This window comes from Ammospiza nelsoni, chromosome 2 (assembly GCF_027579445.1).
Source record: "Ammospiza nelsoni isolate bAmmNel1 chromosome 2, bAmmNel1.pri, whole genome shotgun sequence".
In the NCBI taxonomy this organism is placed as follows: domain Eukaryota; kingdom Metazoa; phylum Chordata; class Aves; order Passeriformes; family Passerellidae; genus Ammospiza; species Ammospiza nelsoni.
The window spans coordinates 113,652,372-113,678,155 of NC_080634.1; the positions used below are offsets into that span (position 1 = coordinate 113,652,372).

General features: G+C 47.7%; 1 protein-coding gene across 1 annotated transcript; it reads right to left on the minus strand.

Moving 5' to 3' along the window:
* Positions 1-4,784: 4,784 nt before the first annotated feature.
* On the minus strand, positions 4,785-25,042 carry DIPK2B (divergent protein kinase domain 2B). The gene is made up of 5 exons (XM_059466564.1): positions 24,676-25,042; positions 18,980-19,244; positions 9,377-9,550; positions 6,952-7,240; positions 4,785-5,742 (listed from the first exon to the last, which is right to left on the minus strand). Exons 1-5 carry the CDS (start codon positions 24,903-24,905, stop codon positions 5,399-5,401), a joined length of 1,302 nt encoding a protein of 433 aa, XP_059322547.1. The 5' UTR covers positions 24,906-25,042; the 3' UTR covers positions 4,785-5,398.
* Between the last annotated feature and the right edge of the window lie 742 nt (positions 25,043-25,784).

Genomic DNA, 25,784 nt, shown 5'->3' on the forward strand with positions numbered 1-25,784 from the left:
GGGTCTCTTACCAGTTGTTCAGGTCACCCTGAAACCCCACTGTCCTCACTGAGGCTGAGACCATCACCCTGTGGAGGAGAGCAGATGAGTCTGCCCATTGTGACAGTGTTCACAGGGGTCTGAGGGTGAGGGAAGAGACGAGGATCTGACTCCATGTTTCAGAAGGCTTGATTTATTATTTCATGATATATATTACATTAAAACCATACTAAAAGAATAGAAGAAAGGATTTCATCAGAAGGCCAGCTAAGAATAGAAAAAGAAAGAATGATAACAAAAGCTTCTGTCCTGGACAGAGAGTCTGAGCCAGCTGACTGTGATTGGCCATTAATTAGAAACAACCAATTGAGACCAATCACAGATGCACCTGTTGCATTCCACAGCAGCAGATAATCATTGTTTACATTTTGTTCCTGAGGCCTCCCAGCTTCTCAGGAGGAAAAATCCTAAGGAAAGGATTTTTCATAAAAGTTGTCTGCCACAGCCCATACTCTGTAATCCATAAGGTAGAAACGGTGCATGCCTCTCCCAGCCCCCCAGCCTGGAGTAGCTGTTTCATTTCATTTTCCTTCCCCTGAAATTCCTGTTTGTGTTTTTGTAGTTTCAGGATGGTCACCAAGCTCCTTTCAGCACTGAATTAGGGGAACAGAGGGTACAGTAGCAGACAGACTCACCCATTAATCAAATTAATGTGTCTTAGTGAGCCAATTCAGAGCACCACAGAGCTGCTTCTTGTGATTTCATAACATCTCATGACACTCCATATTTTTGTTCAAGCTCTCCCTTCCAGATTCATGGGATGATGGGAGAAGCTGAGGAAGAATTAGCAATAAAGCATCTAGAGCACCTGGTTGTAGAGAGTAATTGGCAAATGGGACCCAAGTGCATCCTAAAGTCTCAGCAAACCAGAAAGCAAATAAAAAGCACCTGCAAACAACTGATGCTGGCTGAGCTTGCTGGAAAGATGCATGAAATGTGCTTGACTGGCTGCTCCTGTGGACTGGAGCTGCTGAGTGGGCGTCCCAGGTTCTCCAAAATGCCAAAAGGGAAGCTGGGAGCTGGCAGGGAAGGGGATGTGTGTGTGTGTTTGTGTGTTTGTGTGTTTGTGTGCACGCGTGTGTGTGTGCCTGTGCGAAGTGTGCACAAAGTGTGGCAAGAAGTTATCACCCACAAAAGCAATGGAGTGGGAAATCTGCATCTCCAGCCCCAGAATGTGTAGCATCCTCTCAACCCCCTGCCTTGGTTGGGAAAGACAGGAGTCTGCTGAGGAAAGCTGGAGCCTCCCCTGAAACGGAGAATGTAAACCCTCCCCACCCCTCTGAATTGCTATAAATTTTAAATTAAGGGGCTCTCAGGCAAAAATATGGGAGCAGGAAATAACAGTTCTTTAATAGGGAAGGAAAAAATAAAGGACAAAATAAACAATGCAGTACACTAGAACAACACTGACAGAGTCAGAACCCAACCTGACACCCTGTGGGTCAGGGTGTTGGTGGCAGTCCCATTGGAAATGTGGCTGCAGCCCTCCTGCAGTGTCAGGGGTGGTTCTGCTGGAGCAAGGGGATCCTGTAGAGAAGGATGTATTCTTCCTCTGAGGATCCAGTGGAAGAAGAGGCAGCTGCTGTTCCTCTGGGGAATCCAGTGGAGAAGCCGTGCTGGTGTCTCAAAACCTCTGGATTATATCTGGGTAGCAATGCTTGGCTCCTCCCTCTGGGCTCACATCTCCCAATGGGATGCTGTAGTTCTTATCAGCCATGCAGTGACATTCAATAGCTGTTATCAGCAGATGTCCCCTCCCAAGGCAGGAGTGAATGTGGTCACTCAAAGAGAGAGATAAAGTAACTGCCCACTTGACAAAGGTAATCTGCCATACACATGGTAGTTGAAAACATCTTGCATTGCAATCTTCAACACCCCCTGAGAAATCACAGTGTCAAAACACACTGAAAGTCAAAGTAAGGCCAAAACCACAGTTTTACAAACCTCTTGACATGAAAACTCTAAAAATATGCGGCACTAAGAGAGACACCTGAGAAGCAGCTGGGCATAAAGGCAGCTGCAAACTACCCACAGAGAAAAAGGAGGTGCTGAGGCTGCCTGGGAGATTGGTGGAAGATCTCTCCTGCCATTCTTGTTCTGCTGTGGAAACAGCTGAAGTTGTTACCAGGAACAGTTTGCAAAGGCTCAAACAAAGCCACCGACAGAAATAACTCGAACACAGAGAGGAAAAAATTGCTTGAGAGTTCTTTTGGGAAGGATTAGGTTTTAAATAATTGCCATTTATAAGTTAATTTCACATCCTTTTGGAGTTTGGCCCACTAGGATTTGAAGGCTTGACTGAAGCTGGCAGACAGGGTGGGCACTGATTCCAGAGTTTGACTGCCAAGAAAAAGGAAAATATTAAAAGTAAAAATTGGCAATTCTGAAAAAAAAAAAAAAAAAAGAAAGGAGGCCAGGGAAATACAGGGAAATGAGATTTAGTTTAGGAAAATTATTGTTCTCTGAGCCATGGACTGATTTTATGGCTGGTTTGTTAGTCACAGTTTTACATGAGCCTGGCCTTTGCAATCAATGCCTGCAAAGAAACTGGTGGAGAACACAGCTCCCAATGCTTTAATAATTTGTAAATCCACAATTTTGTTTTTTTTTTAATCATGAGTGGTTTTTTTTCCATTTAAATTCGTATCAAAGTCTATTAAAAGCAGTGGGGAGACTCCTCTCAGCTTTAACAACTTTGAATCAAGCCCTGTAAAAATAGATGCTACGTGTCTCAAGGCTTCTGCTGCAGCCTTGCAAAATGAGTCCAAGCAGCAAAGTAAAACTTTTGTGTTTCTGAAGAGTTTTACCCCCATCTCCTTCGGGCTGTGAGTAACCAGGGCCTGTGGGACACTTCTCTGTCCTTTTGCCCAATTCTGGGCTGGTCCTGAGGGATCTGGGGTTGCTCCTGGCATTCTCTGCTGAGCACACACATCCTCTCTGTGTTTTCTGCATGTTTCCAGCACAGTGTGGGATAATCTCTGCAGTAAAAAGGGCCCAGAGCTAACACCCAGCTCTCAGGTAAACCCACTCCCCAAGAGATTGGAGATGCAGACATATTCAAGAAAAACTGATGGAAGCAGGTTGTTAGACAGCCTTGTGCCTCTCAGGGAAGGGCATGTTTTTCCTTCTGGAAGAGAGCCATGATGTAGAAATAGACTGGAAGCAGGAAAGAGGGCTGCAGTGGCTGAGGCTGTATATTTAAACCTCTTTGCTGCCTGACCATCTGGGCCTGCAGCTAAACCTGCCTACAAATTATTTCCAATGTTTCTACGTCTTGAGAGGTAAAAGGTGCACTTGGATACTTTACGCCAGGAAGAAAGGCAAAATAATTGTCCTGAGTCAGATTTCCCCCGTGTCCGACGTTTGTGTGGGGTTTTGGATGCCCAACCTGTTCCATCAGCCTTCACCCATCCCTGCCTGGAACCCCAGGCTGGATGCTCTCTGTGCACAGAGCCCCTCACAGCCAACACAAAATCTGGATTTTCATTCCCTCTCTGTGCAACACAAGCCAGAACAACCACTGGCAATGCAAATGCACTCACATCTTTTTCTGCCTTTACATTTTTAACATTTTTTTTTAACCATAGCTAGAAGAAGACTCTTTCCATGATGAAAATTCTTGTGGATGATCCAGAGAGCCTCGTTTCTCACTTAGCTGTCAAATTTTTTCAGTGATTCCTGCATGCCTGGATCCCAGGAGAAAGCCCCAAGCCCAGGTGATGTCTATCTGACCCCCACACATGTGGGAAGGTTTGGTGTGGGCTTCTGACACCTCACAGGGAGCTCACATGAGGGGGACTGACAGATTCTGGATGAAAAAAGTTATGTTTTGCCACTTTTGCAACCATCTTCTGCAAAATGAGGCACCTGCATCTAGCCCTGGTTTGACAATTGCTGTGAAATGTTTCCAGAACTACCCCAAATTTTAAGTCCCTGACTCACTCCTTTGGGGACTGTCTTACCACTTCCTCCTCTGGAAGGCAAAGGGATGAGGATTGCTGTAGCTCTGGCTGGTCAAACTTAGATGTCCCCAGTTCTTGGGGGGTGCCCCAGCACCCACACTGGAGTATTGAGTGTTTGGCAGACCTTGTCAGGCTCAGTGTAAATTAATGTCTCATCCTCTGCCTGTGTTCCTTCTCCTCTTAAGGTAATTTTAATTTTCCCATTTGAATGGTTTTGTGCAAATGGTTCCTCCATTTTAGAGAGAATAATGTGAAAATATCTGCTGAACAATCCCATCCCAGACTGGAGTTTTTTCCTCACCTTAAACCAAAGTCCTGTATTAGTCTCTGATTACTGTCCATTGACTTGGGAAAGACTAGAAGCAATTATATTTGGCGATTAGAGAAATTAAGTCCCAAGAGACATGGAACCTTTCAGCTTTTTAATGCTTTTGATTGTGTCTTGCTGTTCTGTGTGTCACCAGAGTAATAAAATTAAAATATTTTATAAAAGTGAGATGTGATTGGTGATTGTACAGAACTGATCTGGTCGTTCCATTTATCTGTGATTCTTAGCACATTAAAAATAGCCACAGGGAAAGTCTTAAATCCATCCATCCATCCATCCATCCATCCATCCATCCATCCATCCATCCATCCATCCATCCATCCCATATTATTTATATATCATCTCCATCAGAAAGAGTTTCTTGGCAATAAAGATCCTCTATCTAGCTGGTTGTGAGCATCCTGCCTTTCAACAAAAAAAGCATCCTGTTTTTCAACAAATGGCATGGGAAACTCTTCCAAGGCCAAAACACGTGAATGAGATTTATTAATGCTGTGGCCCCTTGTCAGTCATGACAACATTAATAATCCATAAACCATGTCTAAACCATACACCACGTCTATATCCCATGTAACAAATGCATCTCTAGCAGATGAATAATAAATCCCATGTGCACTCTGCTCCCTCTTACACCGAGAACACCCCAGATTTGGGGCAGCTCTTTCCAGCCACCCTGGAAAATTTCCTTTCGGGATGGGAAACGAAATCTTGCGATTTCAATGGGGATCAATTGGGCAAGCTTTGGTGCATGTCCCTGCACTTTATAGCATGCCATGCCTTTTGATGGCTTTCATATCACCTACAATTTTTCTTCTTTTTTTTTTTTAAGTATACATGCCACGTCCTTCGTATCTTCCCCTCCAAGTTGTGTCTTCCTCCCTGATTTTCCCCCTGCTTTTGCAACATCTGTGTAGTTAGTTTCGGCCTCTTTTGTTTCTTTGCACTGCACCTGATGTCATCCCTGTCCATTGTCTTGTAGTCACTAAATTTCCCAGATTTTTTTTTTTCTCCTTCCCACTCTGGGAGGAGGCTGACGCTGCCCCAGCCCCTGCCCGGCCCAGCCCCAGTGTCAGTATTTGTCACTGTATCTGCAGTCGGGGTAGCGGTAGGCGAAGCGGGAGTCGCAGGAGCGCAGAGGTTTCAGGATCCCTGCCAGCTCCGCCATGGCCTCTCTGGCACCGCCGTCGTCGTCGCCGAGGCCGCGGGCGCAGCGCTGCAGGAAGGCGTCGATGCTGTCCTGCACGGGGGGCTGGAACTTCCCCGACAGCAGCTTGGGAAGGAGGTCCTGGCACACCATGACGAGGCTGTGCTGGTCCCTGATGGAGTCACAGGACACTAAGGCAGACTGGCAGTCCGCGGTCAGGCAGCTGAAGATGTCTCTGTACTCCTGTTGGCCATCGATCAGCTGGCTCCCTGTTGGGGACAATTAAACTGCTTGTTAGAAGCAGCATGGTGAGCTGCTGGGCAGCCAGAGATAGCTGTGCCTCTGTGTTAACATGAGGTTTGTTACTGTCTAAAGGATGTGGCCACCTTTCCCTGCAAATTACTCGATGCTGAAGCTGTGTGTGTGCCAATTTTCTTGCTTTTGAAATATGTATATTTTTCTGAATGACAGAGCTCTTCAGAGCTGCCTGTCAGAGGAGCTGGAAATGAGTCTGTCGAGTCAAGCTGATGCAGAAAAAAATGAGAACTGGAGCACAGTTCTAAAATGTGGAGCTCCTACAAAAAACTGCCACAAATAGCCAGAGCTGTAATTTTTTCCATGTTAACCAAAATCATTACATTGAAACAACAGCTCATCTGGCTGAAGTCAAGTTAACAGTCATAGCTGCTGGGATAAGAAAAGGAAATCCAGTGGAAAATTTTCTGACAGCTGCTTCTGAATATTCTGAATACTCAGCTGAATGTGTGAGCTGAAGAAAAGCCTTTTGAAAATCTGAATATTCAAAATGAAACTGTTAAATTATTGGATGAATAGTCTTTGACTAGCTCTACTTGCAGGAGTAGACCAATGTAACCTGTGAAAATTGAATACTAACCCTTGATTTTATGTAAAAGTGACAAAAAGGGAGATTTTGTTATTAAAATATATATATTTGTTATAAATATATATATAACAATAATATATATTGTTATAAATAATAATAACCATTATTAGTCAATGTGATAAATGCAGGTAAGAATGGTCTAATTTTATCCACTACTGAGTACAAACAAAACTACAAAATTTCTGGTGGCAAATATTGACATTTGTGTGGCAAAAGTTTGAAAAGGAAGGCTTCAAATGGGAGCATTGGGCACACCATGCACTCTGAAAGCTGCTGCCAGCTACAGAGTGGCCACCAAATCACCAACTGCACAAACACAACACCGGTCGCCTTCCCAACTGAGAGCCAGGATGGCAGGAGCTGCTGATGGTGAGTGCCTCCGTGAACTTCTCATCATTTAATTTAGCAAGGAGTGTTTGGTTAATTAAATAAAATTCAAACAAAACAAACCCCAAAAAAAACAAAATAAAACAAAAAGGCAGCAGTAGAGCCAAGGGCAGAAGGGAAAAGATTTGTCTGCCCTGCCTCCCGAGCCCTCCCGTGACAGATGCGTGGCCTGGACCCCGCTGAGTACCTTCCTCCTTGTCGATGACGCCCAGCGTGCTGGCATCGCGGATGAACAGATGCCCGTTGCTGAAAACGCCGAAGGTGCCAGCGTCCACGTGGGTGAAGTAGAAGAAGTAGTTGAGGTCGTTGTTGGCCATGGAGCGCAGCACGGCCAGGAGCTGCAGCGCCAGGTCGGCGGCCACCTCGGGCGCCGTGCCGAAGAAGTCGCGCAGGGGCCGGGTGCTGGCGCTGACCAGCAGGCGCCCGCAGGAGCCCAGGTACCGCGGGAAGGGCCAGCCCTCCACGTCAGGGAAGATCTGTGGCAAGCACAGCAATGGGGGATCACCCCTGCCCTCTGTTCATGGAGCCACCTCCCTCTCAGAGTGCCCTTTCTGGCTCCAAGCAGCAGGGCTGTTGTTGGAACCCAGGAAATTCCTCTGGCTGCCCTGGAGGACTCGAGCCCCAAGACCCCTGTGCCTTTGATTTAGCCCTTGGAATAAACAATTACCAACCTTTATATGAAGAACTACAAGTCAAGAAAGTTTAAGTGGAATGATAGTGAATTTATCACAAGAGTGATAAATAGATTTTTGTGGTTTTTAGAATGAGGGCTTGGGGTCCTAGGATGGAGGACTTTGGGCGTGCCTTGTCCTTTTTCCTTCTTCTTCCTAGCCTCCATCTTCTGGGTGATGTTGGCGCTTTTAGATTGGTTCAGAATAGAAGCTCAATGTCTAATACAGATGATGGGTATTGGGAAGTTATGGTAAATAATGTACATGTAGTTTTATATAAAAAGACAACACTGCTTCTGAGGCGGTCAGTGTGCCTCAGCTCAACCTGCTGAACAGATCTGCAGCGGGTCAGAGAACAAATGTTATAGATAAAAAACAATAAACAAGCTTGAGAACAAGAACAGAAAATTCCTGACTCCTTCTTTGACTGCCGGGCTGGGAAAAAGAAGCTTGTACATATCTCAGGGTCACTCTGACAAGCAGAGATTCTGAGAGGTTGTGGTTTGGTTCTTAAACCACCCTGCAATCCTTCCTCGCCCATCCAGCTGGGAAAAGTACTTACTACCCCATCCTGGAGGAGTTAGGATGCTTTTTTTCTTTTTCTTACGGTTCTTTTTTGTAACAGAGGAAGAATCTGGTATTTTGGGACTTATTCTGTAAGACAGACTAAGTGGAAAGTCCAAGATAATAATAGTTTTCAGATTCATGAAAATTTTAGCCACAGAACAGCTAAATTTAGGTGTCTTTGATGGGTCCCTCATGAGCACTGAACAGATGAAGTCACAGCTTGGAGTTGAGGTAAGGCTAAAGCAGTTTTTGCTAATTGGTGAGAACTGCCAGGCTCATTTGTAAGAGACTTTGCAGTCTCAGGGGCAGAAGTGGTGGGTGTTTGCTCCAGTGGAGACACCTGGGCTGGGCTCCTGCATCCCTGCAGCTCGTGCCAAACCGTGTGACTGCTGAGCTATGCCAGCACAAGGCTTTCTGTCATTTGCATTAAAGCTCATCTGTGTCCCCAGCACCTCAGACCCCAGCACCTCAGACCCTGCCAAGCCAGTATGAACTCATCCAGCTTCATGTTTAAGGTTACTTCTCCCTTCTGCTGTGAAGGCATTCTGGGCAACTGTGCAAAAATCTAGCTTTTTCTCTTTGGTATATTATTCTCATCTCATCAAGTTGTGTTCCTGTGTCTTCAGGCTGCTAAGGGCCACAGCTTCATGTCCCAGTGATCCATAACTGGGGTGGCTGAATGACCCCAGGAGCCTCTCAGCACCATTTCCCTTCCCTGGGACCACACAGAGCCCTGTGAGATGCTGAGTCCAGAGTGGCCTTGGGCCAGGGATGGATGATGCTGCCACTGCCATCTTTTCTTTGTGGAATCATGAAGGGTTGCAGGAACCAGCAGTGAGGACTAAAGGTGGGATGGGGAAAGGTGAGGATTCTCCCTTGGACACATAAGGAAAGAGAGGAGCTGCATGCCAGGCAGGTCAGAATGGGTCCAGGGGAAGGGCGTGAGGCCTCCCAGATCACCACCTTCAAACCCAGGGGTTTGGAACCCAGAGCCAGTTACCAGCAGCAGGCAAATGGAAAACACAAATGGAAAACTCTTTCTCTTCCAGAAACAGGCTGTGATTTTATGTAATGCATTAGTAATGCAAACCTAACACTTTGAAGTGTTGGGGATGTGTAAAACCCTGGATTTCACAGCGCTCCAGTGCAATAACACACCTGGGGTTCCCTATCTCTCCCCAGCTTCACAGACTGGGAGTGCAGGGAGCACCTCATGAGCCTGCCAGGCTTCAGCCCCCCAACTCCATAGAAGAAAAAACACTTTTTGAAGGCCAAGGAGCTGACAAGGGCTGGGGCTGGGACTCCTCTGCCACTGAGCCCGGCACACATCTCATGCAAGGGGCTGTGGGGTGGTGTTTCAGGCTGGCACATTACCTGTAAGAGGATGGGGTGTGAGTTGACTGCCAGGGTGTAGAGCAGGCGCAGCTTGTCCCTGTCTGTGAGGTGATCCATGTAGATGCTGCCAGCGTCGGGCACCTCGGCGTAGCGCCGCACGATCCTGTCCAGGAGCCGCTGGGACGGGCAGCGCAGCAAGGGGCTGGACAGGCCCTGGGAGAAGGGAAAACCCAGCAGGGAGCTCTGATTCCAGCCCTAGACACTGCCATGTGTCAGAACCCGGGAAATTCCTCTGCCCTGGAGGACCTGAGACCCTGACAGGGGGCTTGGAGACATTGGCATGGGGTCAAGAACACCTGTGCCTTTGATTTTAGCCTGTGGAAAAAACAATTGCCAACTTTGTGTGAGGAGTTACAAGCCACAAGAGTTTGAGTAGAACGATACTGAATTTATCACAGGGTGAAAATGTGGAATTTTGGTAGTTTTGGAATGGGGGTTCAGAGGCCAAGATGGAGAAATTTGGGTGTGCCTTGTCCTTCTTTCTTCTTCTTCCTAGCCTCCATCTTCTGTGTGATGGTGGCACTTTTGGATTGGTTTAGAGTAGAGATGGACCGTCTAACTTCGGTGATGGGTATTGGGAAGTTATTGTAAATAAAGTACATGTAGTTTATAGTATAAAAAGACAACACCATCCTGAAGGTGGGCAGTGTGCCACGGACTGACCTGCTGAATGAACCTCAGCAGGCCAGGAAAAGAATATTATAGATAACAGAAAATAAACAGCCTTGAAAACCAGAACAGAAGAATCTTGACTCCTTCTTCAGTTGCCAAGCTGGGAAAAGAGAGTCTCTGAGACATCTCAGGGTCATCCTGACCACAGAGACCCCCGAGAGCAACATTTCGGTCATGCTGGGGTGTTCACACACCTCTGTGCTCTGCCCACTGTGCCCCTGCTTGCTGCAGCACAGCTCTGAAGGGTGTGGGCACACAGGGCATCTCACCCTTCCCAGGAGAGGACCTGTGCCACCCAAAAATGCCATTTCCCAACTCAGGTTTCAAGAATGGCCCTCATTGCTGGGCACTGCAAACCTCATATTCCCCCAGCTGCACAGCACCACATCACTCCACACCATGGGACTCTTCCCTCTGCCTGGGTTTCCAGCCCTGGCATTCCTGGTGGAGGCCCTCCAGTTGTTACAGCAGTGAGTCACTTCCCTCGTTAAATAATCTTCGGATCACTTCGTTATTTGCTTAACCTGAGAGCAGCTTTCTTGGAAATACTATTTGCTAAGGTCAGTAAACATGCTTTAAAAATGTAAATAAACATTATGTGTGAGTATAAGCACAGGATATGTTCTCTCTCTGATAAACTCATGCATTAACTATCAAAACCAAATAGCCTGTGTTTATTTTTTGTAAATAGCAGCAACAAATAGAGAAACGTTGGGCTAATGGAGTCAATTATCACTGTATTTCACCCTTCAGATTTGGAGGTTTGGCTCGTAAAATTGCATGAGCAATCTATGGCTGGGATAAACAGCATAGAAAATTATACCTTCATAGTCAAAAATGGCCTTTTTTTATTTTTCAGCTAGTCTTCCTTAATAGCCAAGGAGAGTTTATGTATGGAGGGTTGCCCACAATGGCACAGAATCACTGCCCTGACATGCCTGTGCTGGGGAAGGGAATCAGGTTTTTTCAGCCTCTTTATTAAAAATTATTCCATTTGCCAAATTTGCTCTTTTGAGTTTCGTTTATAACCTGATGGCTGGGAGATGTGCTTCAGAGGAAGGGGAGGTGGAGCTCAGGCTGCTCGCTGCCATCCTCCACGCTGGGAGCAAAGATGTGACGCAGCATCTCCCCAGCCCACGTGGCAGCTCTGGGGTAGCTCCTTCCAGCCCCTCCTGTGCGAGCTGTTCATTTGGCACAAAACCCTGAACCACCCAGCCGTGACAAAGACATGAAGGAACATGGAAAGGATGAGTAGCACACTTTCCCAGTTGGAGGAGGAAAGGGGGGAATTAGATGTCCCACGTCTCTTCCTCTGCATCCCTGTTTGCCTCAGTGATACTCCAACCACTCCTTCCTTGGCCATCAGTTGCACAAAACAAGTCCAAAATGCCAACAACTGGTCAAAACTACCTGAGAAACTCAACCACAACTGAAATGTTGTTTTATGAAAACCAAAAAACCTTCCTTCCCAAAAAGAAAAAAAAAAAACATGTGCCAAAAATAATTCTACTCAGTTCCTGCTGCAAACCTTCATACACTCCTCTCCTCTGGTGTAGCCTTATGAGGAAAATTTTTTCTCAATTAATTATGTAAAACCACAGAAGAGGTGCATGGGGAGGGATGGTTATGGATTTCTGTCTTGCAGCACTTGCAGGAACATTGTGGCTGACTCTGTCACTTTCCCTTTGGAGGAGAAGTGATAAAAAATGAGCAGAAAAAGCCGTGTAAAGTAAGAGATAAATGGTGGAGAAAGTCTCTTGCAGCTCTGTGTGCATGCAAATATTTGCAGCCAAAGTTAGAAAGCCTTGCTGCTTCCAGGAGTCTGAAACGCAAAGGCTGAGGCCCTGAAGAGTACACAGTGGGAACATAAATCACAGTGGCAGAGAAGGCATGGATGGTGTAATCAGGGTTTTTCTGAGGTCAGAACTCATCCTCAATGTAAATGTGGGCACGTGCTGCCTGTGGTGCTCATGGCTGCTGATTTCCTGAGGAACTGTTCCAGGGAGGAGTGGGACCAGAGGAATAGGGCTGGGTGCTGACATTTTTGCATCAAACATTGGTGCAGCTACAGTTCAATGAAGCCCCAACCCACAAAAACTGGGCAATGGGGCCTTTTGGTTTCAGCAGAGAGAGTCACCAGCATAAAGCTCAGCACCTGCTTGATTGTTTCAGTGGAGAGGGGTCTCACCTTCCTGCAGGCTGATGGAAACATCTCTACAGCAGAAAAGGAGCTGCAGTTGTAAAACTGTCAGACAAAAACTGTCAACGGAAGAAAAATGTGAGGAACACACACTCGAAACACTGGAGATACAGATTTATCTGAGAATATCTTAAGTCCTTTGCAGTGACTTATCACCCCAGAGAATAAGACCTGACAGACAGCCTGATGTATTGTTCGTGATTGATGTGGAAAGCTTCTTATTTACTTTGATTAAATACCCACATTTCTATATGTGATAGTGAGTAGTTCCTGCAAAGCCTACCCCACTCAGCTGAGAGTTCTTAAACCCTATTACACAGTACAGGATGCATTTTAAACTCCATGAGTTTATGCATATATAGCACAGACACACCCAGAATTCACTTGGATGTAAAGACAACTTGTGGAAGATTTCTTGCTCTGTTTTCTTTTCAGACAGCCCAAGGAGAGACGGCCCAGACCAGGATCACAGCTGCCTCCTGCCCCATGAGCCACTACTGGGGTCCAGCTTCACCAAACTACCAGGTTTAGGATGGGTTCCAGGAGGAAACACTTGGACGTAGGGGTCAAAGCACCTACAGCTCCTGGTAATGTGAATCCAAGGGTTTCCTTAACTCCCAAAAGAAAGAAGGTAAGAATGCTCTGAGAAACTCATCCCCACTGCCAGCAGGGTTATGGAAGTCTCTGATGATGAGGCACTGGGTCAAAGAGGTGGCAGGTCTAGGAGGTGGCTCTGGGAGCCCCAGAGTGTCCATCCTTCCCTAGGATAGACAACTGGACATGTGAATGAGCTGCTGGCCCTGTGCAGCAAGAAGAGATGTGGACTGGACTCATAACCAGGGTGCTGGTGCTTCTGCTGTGGGCAGGATGACATGCTGGTCAGCAGCTGCTGGTCAGTAGTTGTTGGTCAGTAGTTGCTGGTCAGTAGTTGCTGGTCAATAATTGCTGGTCAGTAGTCTCAAACAGTCCATCCTAGACAATCCATCTGCAAATGCTGGATTTTCACCTTGGTACTGCTTCCCTCTGTCTGCTTTCAGCATTTTCCAGGCTGTGCTTTGTAGGCAGGGCTGTAAATTTTTCCTGTGGGTGACCTGTGCTGAAACCAACCTGCTTTGTCACCCCTCCAGCAGGCAAGCACCCAGAGTGGTTTGAGGGGATGAGCTCCTGGTGAAGCTGTGTGTGTCTGGGGCTGCTGAGCAGGCTGAGCCCCAGCCAAATCCTGCTCATCTCTGAGGCAGGCTGGATTTTAAGACTGAAGACTTTGCTGCATCCAGTAAAGATTTTCCTTGTGGCTGGCGCAATAATCGCTGTGGCGGGCGGCTCAGCTGCTGGCTGGGTCAGGCAGGGTAGGCAGTGTAAAGTGGAAAAACATCACTTCATGGTCTGTCATTGTGATTCAAGCACGTTGTGGTTTATCATGGTGCTCTGTCCATCAGACAGAATTACCTGGGCCCATGAGCTTCCCCCAGTGCTGCTGCACAGGATAAACTGCAGGGGAGGGAGAACAAGCAGTGCTGTGTGACTGCAGCTCTGAGAAACAGCCTGGGCATCCTGTCAGGCCTTGGGAGAGGTGCTCTGTTAACACCTCTGAGAGGAGGGAGAGTGGGAGTACAGAGCCATGAGAGCAGTTCTTTAGGTAAGTACTTGCAGAGACAAATGGGAGCCCCAAAAACCCCTCTCCAGTGGCTCCTGCTGGGTTACTGTGATGGTGTTCACAGGGGTCTTAGGATGAGGGAAGAGATGAGGATCTGACTCCATGTTTCAGAAGGCTTGAATTATTATTTTATGATATATGTTATATTAAAACTATACTAAAAGAATAGAAGAAAAGGTTTCATCAGAAGGCTAGCTAAGAATAAAATACCAAAGAATGATAACCCTTGCTCCTGCCCTTTCCAGATTTGTGGCTCGGGCTCTCTGTCCAAGCCAGCTGGGCTGTGATTGGCCATTGATTACAAACATGCAACACGGGCCAATCAAAAATCCACCTGTTGCATTCCACAGCAGCAGATAATCAATGTTTACATTTTGTTCCTGAGGCCTCCCAGCTTCTCAGGAGGAAAAATCCTAAGGAAAGGATTTTTCAGAAAAGATGTCTGCACAAAGTTACCAATAACCACCCTGGGATGGCCAGGGAGGAAGGGAATCCCCATCCCTGTAGGGCTGGATGGGCTGGGGAGGTCACACTGTAACCTGTGGTGCCCCACACAGCAGGGCTGGGATGGGGTCTCACTCACAGACACACACACAGTATGACTGAAATGTTGTTGCCACTGACAGTTTTTTAATTAAGATCAGTGTGAGACCAGAAGCCATTTTGCAGAGCACATGCCTGATCTTAAAAAGGGATTGTTGCAGAAATTTGGTGATGAGGAAGTCCCAGGGTCTCTGGATCACTATTTTTTCTCTGTGTATTCAAATCTATATGCTGTTAGAAGGGATTTAAATTCCAATTTTTTTTCCTCGGATTGATTTACAGAACCAAAGGACTGTGAAAACATGACCAGCGCAATCCTGAGGCTGATGTGCAAAGGTCTGGGCCTCCCTGCAGCCTCCCACGCCCTTTCCAACTACAAAGCTGCTAGAAGGGGTTGATGCAATGTCCCAGGGAGTTTGTCACTGGGCACGTCCCCCCAGGCTGGCCCTGGGCTCACTCAGAGGTGCCCTGGAGCTGGCATCAGCTCAGCTCCCACTGCTGCTGAGAATTCCCCTGCACAGGGAATTCCTGGGAGAAACTGGATAGGTGCAAGGGCAGGGTGCCCCAGCAGGCTCTCTGGTGGCGCTGTGTGTGCACATGGGCATCCATAAATGTGTGTGTGCCCCTGTGTGCAGCCCTGCCAGCTCAGCTGGCATGTCTGACTCCGGGACGACAGGGTAGGCAAAACTGTACCACATTAAGAGCCTTTTAAGGAGAAGGATTTGTGCTCAGCTGATGATTTAGCTTTGCAGCAGGTCTGAGATACCACAGAGCCACATTTCTCCAGTTACTTTTTCACCCAGCTCAGCAAATTGAAGTTTTAAGCTCTGGATTCATTCCCTTTCCCTCAGCACTGCTGGGGAGCAGGGGGACAGCAGAGTTTGGCACAAACACCTGGGACACTCCAGCAAGGCTGGGGGACCTGGCAGCCCAACCTGCCCTCCTGCAGGCCCTGCAGTGCTGCCTGGGGCTACAGGGGTGCCCAGCAGTGCCTGGGCTGCCTGACAGCCTAAGGAGGTGTCCCTGCCCACAGCTCAGGTGAGGGATGCTCTGGTGGAAGTGACACCCATTCCCTCTCTCTAGTGCCTCTCCCGAGGTTACTAAGCAAAGTACAGTGTAGCTTGGCTCCAAAAATCCTTTCTCTGTCAGGTGTGGAGGGTGCTGACTTCAGGGTGACCTGCTGTGCTGGACTGGCAGGGATTTGGGTGAGTCCTTTTTGGGCAGTCCAGGCATAACCCCAGTGTATCCTTCCTTCCCTCTCTCTCTCTCCTAAGCTGCTGCTCCACAGGGAAGAGGAGGAAGAGTAAGTTTAGCTCTTCCTTCCAGCAGAGGAAGAACTAAAGCAGGATAGCTTTAGCATTCACCAAAGCTCAGTGGCTGCAGAAGCAGCTGCCTGTATACAAATATAAATGAAGTCACTTTTCACAGTCACTTCTCTCTTGGAATGGGAAGAAAATTGAATAATCCTTTATCTCTCAGGTCTGGTTCAGTGCATATCCAAGCCCCACCCTGGCCCCTGCCCTTTCCAGGGGTTATTGTGATGTTTTGGTGCTGTTTGGATGGGGTGAGGGGGTTGCCCTGTGCTGTGGCTGCCCATTTACCTGGTGGTGTGACCCACACTCACCGTGCTCCTGTCCTGGCTTCACCTGTGACACCCCAGGACTGTGGGGAAAGGGCAGTGTGCTTCCTTGTGCCTGAGGTCATTTGCTATGCACGGCAGGAGGGTGAGTAATCAAGGCTTTGGCTCTGGCTGCCCATGCCCCTGGTCCTGGCAGCCACCAGCAAGAGAGAACCACACTGACTTGGCCCCTGGCCCAAAGTAAAATTGCTTTCAAGGCACTGGCTGCCCTTGTGGGTACAAATTTATGATGGAAAAAATCCCCAAACCCCACAATGCTGAGACATGATGGAAAATTAGGAAAAAAAATAAAACGGCAGCAATCTCCCCACTGGAGCTGTTACCACATTTGTGTGCACAGCCTGTTGTTACCCCCGTGTCTGAAGCCACCTGGTGTTGGGAAGGACGAAAGTTGGCAATAAAGTCTCACAGATATGTATGCTTAGCAGAAAGATTTTTAAATGTAGAGTCTGATGAAGGAATAGAGATGGAAACAAGTTTTGATATAGAAGAAAAGTATTGCTGAGCCAGTCTTACTGGATAACCAAGGAGGCAAAGGATGTGTTAGTTAGAAGGGGTTTTGTGACTTAAAGCAAAGGATAAATCCATCTCAAACAAGAAGATGTTTTTACCAAGCAGAAAGATAGCACAGGCAAACAAGCCTGCCCATGTTGCAAATAGAAAAAACATCTTAGAATTTTCCACTGCAAGAAAACTGAAAAACAACTTCTAGTTTAAACTGTAATGTACTAACTTTTAGTGATTGGAGAACAGTAACATGAATATGGTAATTATAGTAGTCACGATAGGCTATAGATAAAAGTTAAGGTATAGATTGGTTCTATTGTATGAAGATGCTCAGCAAAGAAAAGTATATAATGCATTGTAACCAAAACCAAAGGGTGTCCAGGCCTGCCTGCAGCTGGAGCTGACAGCTTTGGGCACAGCTCTGTCACCCACCACCCTGGACTGCTGTAACCTCTTGGATGGAATAAACTGCATTTTGGAGAGCTGCATGGAGTCCCAAATCTCTCATTTTGGCTCTTACAACCTGGTGCTATGGCTTTGCACAGGACTTCATCTTCAACCTGCTCAAGGAGCCAGGAGTTGGTGCTGGGGCCAAGCCCATCCCAGCCCTGCACAGGCTGTGCCACGGCATTACCTATGGCTGGCAGGGCTTGGCCTTCCACTGTGGCACTTTTCCTCCCCTCAGGGCATCACTTTGCCTCTCCCCTTTGTTGGGGAAGATGAAACAGGAAAGCCTTATAAATATGATTGCCTGGCAAAAGATTTTGAGAATATAGAAACTATAGGTGAGATTGAAATGAAAGCAGGCTTTGAGATCCCTTAGTTGCTGAACAACTGGAAAACAATGGTGTGGCTGGGCTGAAGGTAATCCCCTTTTGATGAAACAATACCCTCTGCTTGCAGGCAGCTCCAAGGGTCAGAGCAGACCCTGCCAGCTTGGCAGAAGGGGCCCAAAGAGGAGATTTTTAGGTTTTAAAATGTAACACAGTATGGTAATGTAATGATTCTTATAGGCTGTATGTAAATGCTATGGGATTTGTATCTTGTACTAGATTGGTTAGTGAGAATCAGAATATTCAACACAGAAGAAGATTTATTGTATTGTAACGGGAACTTTGCTCTCTTACCTCTTGCCTTTTAGCTCTTGCCTTTTACTCTCTTATGCTTTTATGCTCTTACCCTCCCATCCTCTCTGCCCCTCTCTTCTCTGGGGCCTGCTCTGAGCTGTGGCTGGCAGCTCCCAGCAGGGCCCTGCCCCCAGGCCCTTTGCAATAAACCCCAAGTTCCTGACCTGGCTGCAGAGATCTCTCATCTCTGTCCCGTCCTGACTGTGCTACCCCCTGTTGCTCCAACACTCCTTTGTCCCATAGACTTGGCTCAGGGCACACAAGGCTGCCCCATTGCCACTGACCAGGCCGAGCGCCCACCACCACCCAATCTCACCCTCCGACCAGCGAGTCACAACCACATCCCCACAAGACTCTAAACCCCACAGGAGCTGCTCTCCCTGTGCTTCCCCTGCTGTGTTGGGGCACCAGAACCCCCAGACAGACCTGCATCAGGTCGGGCATGAGGCGCTTGGCCCTCAGCCACTTCTGGAAGCGCTGTGTGCGGCGCAGGGCGCGCTCCAGGCTGCAGCTCCTGGTCCTGAGCAGGGAGGTGCAGATGTGCTTCATCTTGCCTCTGCCTTTTGTCACATGGACTTGACTGGGGGCACACAAGGCTGCCCCACTGTCACTGACAGCGCTGTGTGCGGCGCAGGGCGCGCTCCAGGCTGCAGCTCCTGGTCCTGAGCAGGGAGGTGCAGATGCGCTTCATCTTGCCTCTGCCTTTTGTCACATGGACTTGACTGGGGGCACACAAGGCTGCCCCACTGTCACTGACCATGCCGAGTGCCCACCACCACCCAATCTCACCCTCCAACCAGCGCATCACAACCACATCCCACAAGACCATTTTCACACCCCTAAACCCCACAGGACCTGCTCTCCCCTGTGCTCCCCCAGCTGTGATGGGGCACCAGAGCCACCAGACAGACCTGCACCAGGTCGGGCATGAGGCCATTTCTAGAAGCGCTGTGTGCGGCGCAGGGCGCGCTCCAGGCTGCAGCTCCTGGTCCTGAGCAGGGAAGTGCAGATACGCTTCATTTTGCCTCTCCCCTTTGTCACATGGGCTTGGCTGGGGGCACACAAGGCTGCCCCATTGCCACTGACCCGGCCGAGCGCCTGCACCACCCAATCTCACCCTCCAACCCGTGAGTTACAACCACATCCCCACAAGACCATTTTCACACCCCTAAACCCCATGGGCCTTGCTCTCCCCCGTGCTCCCCCAGCTGTGTTGGGGCATCAGAATCCCCAGACAGACCTGCACCAGGTCAGGCGTGAGGCGCTTGGCCCTCAGCCACTTCTGGAAGCGCTGTGTGCGGCGCAGGGCGCGCTCCAGGCTGCAGCTCCTGGTCCCGAGCAGGGAGGTGCAGATGCGCTTGTCTGCCCGGTCGTGCTGGTACTTGGAGGTCAGGCGGGTGATGTCCACCAGCCGCCAGCTCTTGGCATCGTCCGTGTAGTTGCCGGAGTAGCTGAGCAGGGAGCTGGGGGGCAGCTTTAAATGAGAAGAAAGCCAGGTGTCAAACCTGCCAAACCAAAGGGAGAGCCCCATGGAGAGTGGGTTAAAAACCGCACGGATGGACACAGCGCCTGCCCTGCTGAGCTGCTCCTCCAGGCTGGGCCCTGGGCATTCCTGACACTGCCTGGAAAAGGCTCTGTCACCCTGGCTGGGTGGCCCCGGGGGAAGCAGGCTGAAACCATCAGCTAAGGGAATGTTCTTTGGTAAAAAAGCCCTTCTTTGCTTCCCACTAATGACAAGCATCCCTTGTCATGAATGCTGCCATGGAGGGAAGGGTAAAACACCCAAACTGGATCTTTTGGGTAGAGGGAGGGAGGAAAGGGAGAGGGCTTCAAGGTTTTGGTTCATGAAGAATTCCTGGTGTTTTTAAATTTTCTTGTTTCTAGAGAAAGTGTCCCAAAAAAGGAGTACTTGACACTTTGCAGGTCCATCCTGATATTAAAACCTAACCACAAATGTACTTGGGAATATCAAAATGACCTCTTGTTTTGAGGTGGTGGCTTTTGTCCGTGCAGGGGTCTACCTGTCTCCCCTAACATCCCTGCCTATATTTTCTCCCCCAACATCCCTGACTATTCTTCAGCCAGGATGAGTGACCTCCTTGATAGCAGCAGAGTTTGGGGTGTGATGGGGATACAGGGAGTGATGGGGGGACAGGGTGCGTGTGCCCTGGGCGTGCAGCACCTCTGTAGCCATGGAGATCTTGCACTAATTTGCTCCCCCTCCACAGGCACAGGAGGGGAGCATATGGGCTGGGTAATTGGGTAATTCTTTTTTGTTTCAGCAGCCCCCTCAGCCCTGCCCACACGCCGGAGCCGAGGAGCGCGGTGCCTGCTCTGGGAGGATGTCTGTAACCTGCTCTTGGAAAATGGCCCAACTCTGACCTTTGGTTTGGCCAGCATCCTGCCCTCGCTGCCTCTGAACCCTCCTGCCCTGAGCTCCTCGTCCAAGTGCGTAGGAACGCACGTCCTCATTTAATCTCACCCTAAATTAAAGCCGGCAGCTCAGAAGTGAAACAGGAGAGGCAAGAGGTTCCCTGCAGGATTAGCCTAGCTGGAGTTTCAGACAGCTTACAAGACATTAACAAATCTGAAAGCTGAAGCTGGTCGTTCCTTTCAAGTTCCATTTGGGAAATTGGCACAGAGAAATTTGGGGAGGATTAATTTTCTATGATTTCAGGCAAATAACTGACTCAGTGACACGAGCCACCATCTGCAATCATGAACTGATCAGATGATCCCTCCTGAAGGCAGCACCCAACTCCCTTTCCCATCACAGACCCTGTGCAGCTGAGTTCTGGGTGCCCAGGATGGGTGAAACCCTGGTGCTTCCCCTGCTTTGGCTTTCAACTCCTGCCATGTGCCTCCTTCCAAAAATTTACCATGGAGGATGGCTAGAAGTGGGGAAACCTTGTGAGAACAGGTTGGTGGATTCCAGCTTTTCAGTTGCTTGGGCATTTTGCCTGGTACAAAACTGAAGATTCCCTACAATTAAAGCACCTGACATGATAACAAACACTTTGTTTGGGTTTGGGGTTTTTGTTTTGGTGGGTTTGTTGTTGTTTTGTTTAGGTTTTTTAGTTTTGGTCTGGTTTTGAGCTAGAATTAAAGAAAAGAGAATAATTTCTGTGCCTCACTGTGATTGTTGTGCATCAGGACCCCTCCCAGTGCCTAATCTGCAAAGTGGGCACAGCGTGCCAGGCACGTACTGGGAAGAGATGGCTCTGGTCTTTCTTTCTTTTTCTCTTTTCTTTTCTTTTCTTTTCTTTTCTTTTCTTTTCTTTTCTTTTCTTTTCTTTTTCTTTTCTTTTCTTTTCTTTTCTTTTCTTTTCTTTTCTTTTCTTTTCTTTTCTTTCTTTTCTTTTCTTTTTCTTCTTTCTCTTTCTTCTTTCTTTCTTTCTTCTTTCTTTCTTATCTTTCTTTCTTTTCTTTCTTTCTTTCTTTCTTTCTTTCTTTCTTTCTTTCTTTCTTTCTTTCTCTTCTTTCTTTCTTCTTCTTCTCTCTCTTCTTTCTTTCTTTCTTTCTTTCTTTCTTTCTTTCTTTCTTTCTTTCTTTCTTTCTTTCTTTCTTTCTTTCTTTCTCTTCTTTCTTTCTTTCTTTCTTTCTTTCTTTCTTTCTTTCTCTTTCTTTCTTTCTTTCTTTCTTTCTTTCTCTCTTCTTTCTCTCTTTCTCTCTTTCTCTCTTTCTCTCTTTCTCTCTCTTTCTCTCTTTCTCTCTTTCTTTCTTCTCTCTCTTTCTCTCTCTTCCTCTCTTTGTCTCTTCTTATTTTTTTTAAGTTAAGCACAAATATGCCTTGTGGCTTGACTCAAGCTTTTGTGTTCAAGGGAACTCACATCAGGCAGAGAGCAGGAAAGTGCCACCTCCCGTGTGCAAGCAGCACATGGATGTGTGAAATCCAGGGCTGAGCATTAATTTGAGGGTGGATGGAGTGATTCCCTCTGCAGATCTCTGGGGGGAGAACCACCCTGGCCTGGGAACCCACCATGGGCTGCAGCAAGTCTGTATTTGGCATCATTTCTGGGCAGCACAGTGCTGGCCTGGCACATTTGCTGGATACTTTCAGGATTCATCATCAAGTTGTGCTGTAACCGCTCCCTCTCGTACAGAGCTTTTTAGCTAAGGGCCAGCAAATCCTCTAAGACCTTCAGTAAAATCTATGCAAATAAGTGAGTCATAGATTACAGATTTTAGATGAACCCAGAACTAAATGCTGAAGAAATCCAAACTAGTTTTCCTTTGTTTATTTCCTGAATGAAATGAAGTATTTTGTTTCAGCCAAAATAATTTTGCTTGCATTTAGAATTTCAGAAGTAAGCTAAGACTTAAAACAAAACAAAACAACCTATGAATCCCCTTCTAATTGAAGCATTCCAGCTTTTTCAGTTTTCTTTCCCATTATTTTTGGACAAAGCTCAGGACCAGCATTGGCACAAGTCTTTGAATAGCTTTGGTTGGCTCAGTTCTGCAGTATTTTGAAAATCTGATATTTTACAAAAAACTTCCACTGCACTCTGCTCTCAGTACAGTTGGTAGACAGGCTTGGTGTCCTCATTTACAGATGGATAAAGTTGGGCAAAGATAAGGGAAGTATAGAGCATTAGAGCACAAGATGAGTCACCAGCCGTTCTGGGAACAAAACTCACATCTTCTCCCTGTGAATGCATGTCAGAGCTCCCAGAAACGATGGAGAATTAATGAAGCATGTTCCAATGTGAATTAGCACAGAGAAACCCAAGTGCCATACACCTTTGCAAACATGTGAAAAGGTACGAGGGTGGATCAAAGAGTGCAAGCATCACTGAAATTTCCCTAAATAAAAAAAATAATCCCCGTTTTTCAAGAAATCAAGTGGGAGAAGAAGTTTTACCCATGCAAAGGAAAGCCTGAAGCTGAGTGAGTGCTCAGGAGAACATTTTTAAGTTCCCCTTCCCAAAGCCTCACAGCAGAACTTCACGTTATCACTCGTGTGTGGGAAGCCAGCTGCGGGCTGGTGGGAGAGAAAAAGAAGTGTCTGGCTTGGGGAGCCCCTCTGGGTCCCCTGAGGCAGGAGAATTGTGCTCCCACATGTTTGTGGCTCTGCACTCCTGGAGCCCAGAGGGACCCTGTGCACGCCTGCACCCCGTTCCTGCTGTCCCCTGGAGGAAATCCAGCACGGGGCCCTCCTGCCTTGGCTCACATAGCACCTCCCTCCCACAGCCCACTGTGCAGCTGGAGCCCCACAGCCAGAGGCACTGCTGCTGTTTTTGGCAGGGCTGAGGGAACCTGCAAGGCCCCAGCCTCCCCAGTGGCCAGGTGGGGAGTAACCAAAAAGGAGCTGCTTTGTACTGGCTGCAATTCCCTAAAAACCCTGCACAGGTGAGCGGGGATGGAGCAGGCTGGGGCACCTGTGGTGCTGTAGGGAATAAAATGCAGAGCAGACACTACCCTCGATGCACCCCTGGCCCCTGCAGACCCACACCAGCCCATCAGCCAGCTGAGCTTGCTGGGCTGATTGCAAATCCACGCTGCATTTCGGGACAGGAACCCAGGCTGGGCTGGGAGAAACCCAGCACTCAGCCCTGTGCACCTCACTCATTTCATTTTGGGAGTCCAGGCTGGGCTGGGAGAAATCCAGCACTGAGCACTGTGCACCTCACTCATTTCATTTTAGGAATCCAGGCTGGGCTGGGAGAAACCCAGCACTCAGCCCTGTGCACCTCACTCATTTCATTTTGGGAATCCAGGCTGGAGTGGGCACTCAGCCCTGTGCACCTCACTCATTTCATTTTGGGAATCCAGGCTGGAGTGGGCACTCAGCCCTGTGCTCCTCACTCACTGCTCACTCTGGCACTGTACACGTGGAAAGCAAAAGGGCAAAGTTACAAGGATGGGACCCCCAATGTGCAACAGCAAGGAGTGCTCTGGCTCAGCAAAGCCACAAGCTGCTTTTTTCCAGCAGCAGTGCAAGGATGGATGTCTGGTATTACAAGTCCATCCCAGACAAACCATTATGGTTTTACTGTGCGGCGTTTTATAGGATAGTTTAAGATAAAAACGGTGATTTGTCTAATACTATACTACTTACATTATAGCATTAAAAATACAATTTTACTATAATAATTTCTTCTCCCCCAGGCTTTTATATCTATAAAAGAAAGTGCATATGGCTCTATAAATCATATCAGACCAAATAAACCCTTCCTCTGCCAAGCACTGCCTTTGACTTTTTCCTCAAATTCAAGTGGCAACATTTTCCCTGCTGTCATCAGATATGCTCTGCTTTTGAGCTTAAAAATGATTGGATTGGTCCAATGACCACTTGGACAGTGTGTGTCTCATCAACAGCGAGGCAGATGCAATTTCTGCCTTCAAGTTCTCACACAAATCTCCCCAAAATGTACCAGTAATTTAGCTGCGTGCTATTTCCAAGCGTGTGGGGAACCTCATGTGCAGAAGTCCTCATGCCTCAGGCAGGTTTAGATCCCTTTTGATCTTAGTTAAAACGTGAAATTCTGCACATTCACGTTGTTGCACCTGGTACAGAATTATACAGCATGTTTGTATGTTTGTAGTTAACATACTCTCTTGGGAGCTTACAAAGCTAAACCCCTTTTGCCTTTAGTCAGTTGCTCATAATAAAATACTTCCAGTAAATCTAAACAGGCTGATTTCTTCCTTTCCCCCATCACTGCTTTGAGATTTTTCACAGCCCCTCTCTAGACAGAAATCTGTGCCTTTTACTCCTGCTTTCAAGTTTTAGTTTAGGGCTGAAGTCTGATCACGTTTGCATTGCTTTAAAAGAAAAGACAAAGCATGAGCTTACAGGCATTAATTAAAATACTAAGTGCTGTAATGGCAACTGGGTGCATTGTTGCTCATGAAAACACTTGGAAATTCTAACAGGCAACTTTGAAATTACTATACAGTATGCTTTAAAAATTACTCTGCTGAGTTTCTGACCTTATCTCTTCTTTAAAGAACTTCTTGCATATGGATGTCCCAATGCAGGCGTTGCATTTATCAAGTCCCAGGAAAGTCCGGCCAAAGCTGTAGCTGGGTTTGACGTGGGGCACAGACGGAGAAGCTGCTGCTGCTGCTGCTGTGGAGGGGTTACAGCCCAGAGCCAAAACCAGGAGCAGCATCAATGGATCTGCAGCTCTGGAGCAAAGGCAGCATATCCAGAGCCCCATCTACAGTAGTGGAGAGCTCTCTGCTTTTTGCAAGCTGTCCCTCTCTAGGATTTCAGTCTCTTTTTGGTGACTTCAGCCTGCAGTGGTGAGCCCCGAAACACAGCCGGACACTCTGGGTGCAGGAGACACTGCTGCAGTCCCCATCCTGCCAGCTGGTCACTGGCTCTATTGGCTTGAGGTTTGGGTGGGAAAGATATGCTGTAGGGTGGGGAGAAGGAAATACATGGAGGATGCAGATAACTTGGGTTGCCATGGTTGTCTTTCCTCTCCTTGTTGCAGCTGCTTTGGCCCCTGCTGACCCTCCCATCAGCAGACTTGGGAAACAACACCAAGAAGTGCTCATCTGCTCTTGGTGCAGACAAATGAAGGATATCCTGTCGCTGGAGAAAAGGGCAGACGTGGGACACCTAGTAAAAAAATTTATTTGGGAGGAGTAGTAGCATGGCAGAAATGCACATTTTACCAGAAGCCAGACCTTTGTTGTTGCTTTATTCCTGGAGATTTGTGGTGGTGCATGATGTGACTTCTTGGATGCTTTCTTGGCCCTTCTCTGGAAAGGCTGTCAGGTGGAATCATCACTGTTCTGTTTCTTGAAGACAGCATTGTTCAGCAGTGATTGCTAAAAAGAAAGAAATCGGGATAGCCTGCAGCTTTCCCAAAACTCCCAGCTGATGGAGCAGCCTGACCTCTACGCCCCTCTTGGAAAATGAGGTTTTCAGCAAGACTTGTGTGCTTTGGAATGTCTTTTCTTGATGGTCCTGGCGCTGGAAAGAAGCTAGAGAAAGAGATGGGGGTGAACTCAGGAGAATGTCAGAGATTTCAAATAGACTTGGAGATTACTGTGATCACACCAAAAGCTGTTCTTGTTAGGACAAAGAC

What these genes read in the sequence shown, in the direction of transcription:
- DIPK2B (XM_059466564.1), bottom strand. Translation starts at nt 24,905, where the DNA reads ATGGGGCTCTGGATATGCTGCCTTTGCTCCAGAGCTGCAGATCCATTG. An exon ending in TTCTTTAAAGAAGAGATAAG is followed by an intron (nt 19,245 to 24,675) that starts GTCAGAAACTCA and finishes TTGGTTTGGCAG; the next exon opens with GTTTGACACCTGGCTTTCTT. An exon ending in CGTCATCGACAAGGAGGAAG is followed by an intron (nt 5,743 to 6,951) that starts GTACTCAGCGGG and finishes TGTCCCCAACAG; the next exon opens with GGAGCCAGCTGATCGATGGC.